This window comes from Suricata suricatta, chromosome 15 (assembly GCF_006229205.1).
Source record: "Suricata suricatta isolate VVHF042 chromosome 15, meerkat_22Aug2017_6uvM2_HiC, whole genome shotgun sequence".
Taxonomy (NCBI): Eukaryota; Metazoa; Chordata; class Mammalia; order Carnivora; family Herpestidae; genus Suricata; species Suricata suricatta.
Window position 1 is genome coordinate 77,504,726 of NC_043714.1, and position 4,544 is coordinate 77,509,269.

At 67.0% G+C, this 4,544-nt stretch overlaps 1 protein-coding gene across 1 annotated transcript in view; it reads right to left on the reverse strand.

Annotated features, from left to right (window-relative positions):
• The window catches only part of ZC3H3 (zinc finger CCCH-type containing 3), a 72,993-nt gene that overhangs the window by 22,973 nt on the left and 45,476 nt on the right, over window positions 1-4,544 (reverse strand). Inside the window, exons 5-6 of the mRNA XM_029923341.1 lie at window positions 378-565; window positions 25-210 (exon numbers count right to left, since the gene is read on the reverse strand). Coding sequence (XP_029779201.1) covers window positions 25-210; window positions 378-565 — 374 coding nt within the window. The remainder of the gene's footprint in view (window positions 1-24; window positions 211-377; window positions 566-4,544) is intronic.

The following is a 4,544-nucleotide window of genomic DNA, read 5'->3' on the forward strand; positions in this document are numbered from 1 at the left end:
CCCGCCGGGCCGTGTTTGCCGTACCTGGCTCATCTCCTTTGTCCGGGAGCGAAACGCGGAAAATCAGGGCCCGCTCGGCCGTGCGAGAGGCAGTGCGCGCGCGGCTCTCCCCAGGGGACGCGAGGGCTGCGAGGCCTCCCCACCCGTGCCGGGGCTGCTCCGGCCGCCCCGGCGGGGTCAACAGGGATGGCTCCAGGGGCTCTGCGAGCACTGGAGGGCGAGGGAATGCCCGGCCTGGGACGCGGCCCATCTGGGAAGCACTCCCGTGGACGGGCTCCCTGGGAGCACCGGGCCCGCCGGCCTCAGGCCACGCACATGGCGGGGCCTCGGGAGCCAGGCCCGAAGGCTTCCCGGCCCCCACCTCCGAGGAGCCTCACCTGCGCGCACGAGGGGCCTGGTGGTGCCGTCGCCGCCAGGCCGGCCGCAGGTCTTGGAGAGCTTGTTGGCCGACACCTTGTAGAGGACCCCCCCGATGCAGCGGTAGCCTCTGTTCCGCCACCGAGGGGGGCTGGGCTGGGCTTTCCCTCCCCCCGCCACGGGGCGCAGGCGGTTCAGCACCAGAGACCTGCAGAGACAGAGAGATGCCCGGTCAGTCCAGCCCCAGGTGCCTGCGGTCTGTCACCCACCCTCCCCAACCCCACTGCCCACACAAAAAGGGCACAGGCAGGGGACAGCTCTCCCCCCCCACAACGTGTACGCTGGATGGGACTGCCCAGGCCCTGGCCTTTCTGACAGGGTCTCTTGAGGGAGTTCTACTGCAAGAGGAAGGCTCCTGGATCCACACCAAGACTGGTGGCCGTCAACATGCCTGGGGACATCTTTCCCCAGATGCTGCCCCAGCACACGCCACCCTGGCCTCTGGGACAACAGATGCTCTGGGGTCAGTGGGCTCCACAGCCAGTCCTGCCCCTCCCCTCTATCCACCGCAGGAGAGCCCGGCATCGAGACCCTCACAGACCCCCACGCAGGCAGGCAGTCTGGGGAAAGGCTGGAGCTGCCGGAGGAGGTCTGGGACAGCCTGTGGGACTCACTGAGACCATGGGCAGGGAAGGCGCCCCTGGCCCTGTGGCCTCCTGCCTGTTCCTCCCTCCAGATTCTCCTCCCACCAGGTCCTGAGTCCTGGGCCCTGTCCTGCCAGGCGCTGGGGAAGCCAAGGGCAGAGTGGGCTGGGAGGAGGCCCCGGACACCCGACTTAGAGGGACCACCCCCTGCGGACACACAGCTGTGGTTGGGCAGCGGCCACAGGCCCCCCGGCTGCGCTGGCCCGCCGCTCCCCCCGGGTGTCGCACGGCGGACCGCCACCCAATGAGGAGGTGAGGGCCTCCCCGGCGCGGGGACTAGCAGGTCGTGGGGCCTTTCCCCCTCAGGACATACTGCAGCAGTAATTTGTTTATGCAAATTAACCTTAATTCCATATTAGCTCAGACTCTGCGCACAACGTTATTACCACCGAGCGTCCACACCGCGCCCCACTGGCAAATCTGGGGCTGAGAGTGCCAGGGCCGCCCGGCTGCAGGAGGGCAGGGCATGAGGGCACCGCCACCAGCAGCAGGGACCTGGTGAGCAGGCCCAGGGCAGCGCCACGGCGCCTTCCCTTCGGGGTTCCCCAGCGTCCTCACGCTGCGCACGCCATGGCCCCGCAGCCCACTTCCTTGGTGGGGACAGGGCAGGCGGAGGGGGCGGCCGCACCAAGGCCGGGGCTTGAGCAGCCCTGCTCTTGGGCGCGGATGCCACCCTCACCACACGGGCCCACGGCTCCCTGCGCCTTGGTCTCTCTGCAACTTGGGGTGATTCCTGCCGGTGCAGAGCCTCTGCGGACACGTTAGATGACGACGGTGTGCAAGCGAGCTGGGCTCTGGAGGCCTCCCAGGGCCAGGCCGGGAGGGCCGAGGGCACTGCCGCCTGGCGGCGCTTAACCCACTTTCCCTTAATTAAAATTCAAGTTCATAGACTCCAGTCTTGGGAAAAAGTCCTGCCAAGGGACCCTGCTTGGCCTGGCTCGTGCTGTGCGCGGCCCCCAGGCCCCAGCTGCCCCTGCACAGGGCACGTCTCGGCAGGAAGCGGCAGAGTGGGTGGGTGTCCTGTGGGGGCGAGGACAGACCTCAGGCTTTCCTCAGACCCTGGGCCGCAGCCCTACCCACCCTGCCCTCAGGGTATCGACGAGTCCAGTGAGCACCTGCCTTGTCCCCTTGGCTGGCTCAGAGGTGGCTCTGGACCCTCCGCAGGCGCCGTGGCCACTGTTCATGGGGCACAGCCTGGCCTGAATCCTAACCCCACCATCAAGGGCTGAGCTCAAGGCGAGTGATGCCCCCAGCTGGCTCAGCTGGAGGCCACCGGGCCCCCGGCAGCCCCAGCCCCCACCCCAGCCCCCGCCCCAGCACCCAGCCCCCCGAAGCCTCAGCCCCTGCCCCCAGCCCCCAGCAGCCCCTGCCCCAGGGTGTCCAGAACCCTCAGCGGTCTCACCACCGACAAGGCAGCTGCCCTTGCGTATGCCCACTTGGGTGAGGGGCAGCTGGGAGCCTCCGCTCTGCAGCCCTGGGGGGTGAGCGCCCCGGCAGGAAGCCCAGCCCGTGCACACAGCGCACTCGTCCCTCAGGGCCAGGCCCCAGACGGCCCGCAGGCTCCGCAGCCAGGGAGCACAGCTGCGGCTAAGGGAGTGAGGACGCCAGCCCCGGCTGCCTCCTCCCTGGGGGCACAGCCCCTCCTGTCCTGGGCCGCCACCCTCCCCACAGCCCATCCGCACCACAGGACACCACGAAACATGAGGGTGAGGTGGGCAAGCGGCCGTGCACCACCCCGCCCTGCCTGGCCCAGCCTCTAGGACCACCCCCCACCGACGCCCCAGACACCCAGCCCTCTGAGGGGTGCAGAAGCCCACCCGTGAGCACGGGTCCCGCCCCTCGGGGCGGCCACACAGGCGAGGCCACAGAAAGAAGTGGCCAGGAGGTGGGGGCTGGCGGGCTCTCGGTTCAGAAGGAGCTAGAAGCTTCAGGATAGGACTGTGCTCTGGCCCGGAGGGTGGGCCCATCCAGGCCCATCCCACAGCTCTGTGCACAGAAGAGCCTCAGTCTGGGGGCAAAGGGCTCGCCCTGAGAGCAGGGCCCAGGGACACCCTCGGGGCTCCCTGGCTGGCCACCAGGGCCAGACACGGCCAACGCACCCCTTGGGAGAAGTGCCTTTCATGGTCTGTCTTCTTGGCCAGAAGGCAGGTCTACATGTTGCTGATTATTCCCAGTTACTCTTACAGATGAACGCGACCAAGAGAGCTGTCCCCTCGCCTACCGAAAACTCCATGCCCCCGGGTTTGAATGGCAACTACAAGGTGGTCATGGGCCACCTGGGCGGAGGCCCAGCAGCGCCTGCCTCATGCCTGGGCTCAGTAGGACTGGTCCACGCACAGGCGGGCGCCTGGCCCGGGATGCGGGGCTGCCCCCACCAATAGTCCCAGGGCCCGCGGTCTCCAGAGGCACACGCAGGAGCCCTGTGGTGCTGCAGGGCTGTTTGGGGGAGACGGACGCAGCCCCAGAACTCGGGGAGGGCTGGCCTGGGCTGCGGAAGGCCCACCAGCCCACACACAGTGCAGCCCTGCCCTTCCTCACCCCTGCCGGCTGCACTCGCTGACTTGGGACCTGTGGCCAGGCAGGCACCGGGCGGGCAGGGGGCTGCCTCGTCGCTTTTCAGTGCTGTGGGTGTCACGGCGCTCCAGGAAATTGTGACCCTAATGGAGAGGACAGCCTTTGGAAACCAAGTGCACGGAGAAGAGGGGATGAAATGAATGAGCTAATAGCCGGGCCAAGGACCCGGAGGGCGCGCCTGCCCTCACGGCACAGGCCCTGTAATTCCTTCTCTTCAACAGGGGCCTCGGATCTAGCGGTTTTTCCCGGCGGCCGGCAGGCCCACGCCGCCAGGAAATTTCATTAACGCTGGAAAATAGGAAAGGTATTAAGCGTGGATAATGAAGGCCAGGGAGGGAACCGTGCCTTAAGATAGTCCTCTTTCTCGCCTTTGTAATGGGAGGCATGAACTTTCCCTTCAAATCCATTTCTAATCCATTTGAAATACTACAGCAAATTATCTTTCCTTCAGCCCGAAAGCGGCCAGCCAATTTACTCCGAATAGAAGTGACAATGCCCCAGGATTTATCACCATAACCTTGACTACACCAGGGTGAGGGCTGGGCCCCCTCGCCGCCCCCCCGGGGGGCACGAAGAACGGGTGGGGGGAGATAACATTTTAAATGAAAAGCAGTGGTAATGGGGAGACAGACACACACACCACAAAAGTAGGTTTGAAAAGAAAAGCTGTCCGCGTGTCTGCTGCCCGGGGAGCAGCCGGCAAGTTCCAGCCACGCCAGCGGGTCGCTCTGCGCGCCCGGTGCGCCGCCCCGGACCCCCCCACCCCACCCCCACCCTCTGGGCATCTCCTGCGGCCACTGCCCACGGCAGGTCCGCGTGGCCCCTAGCACTGTGCACGGGGCGCCCCCTCACGGCGCCTCCGGCCGCGCAGCCCCGCAGCCTGCAGGGGTGGCCCCGCCGTGGGGGGGT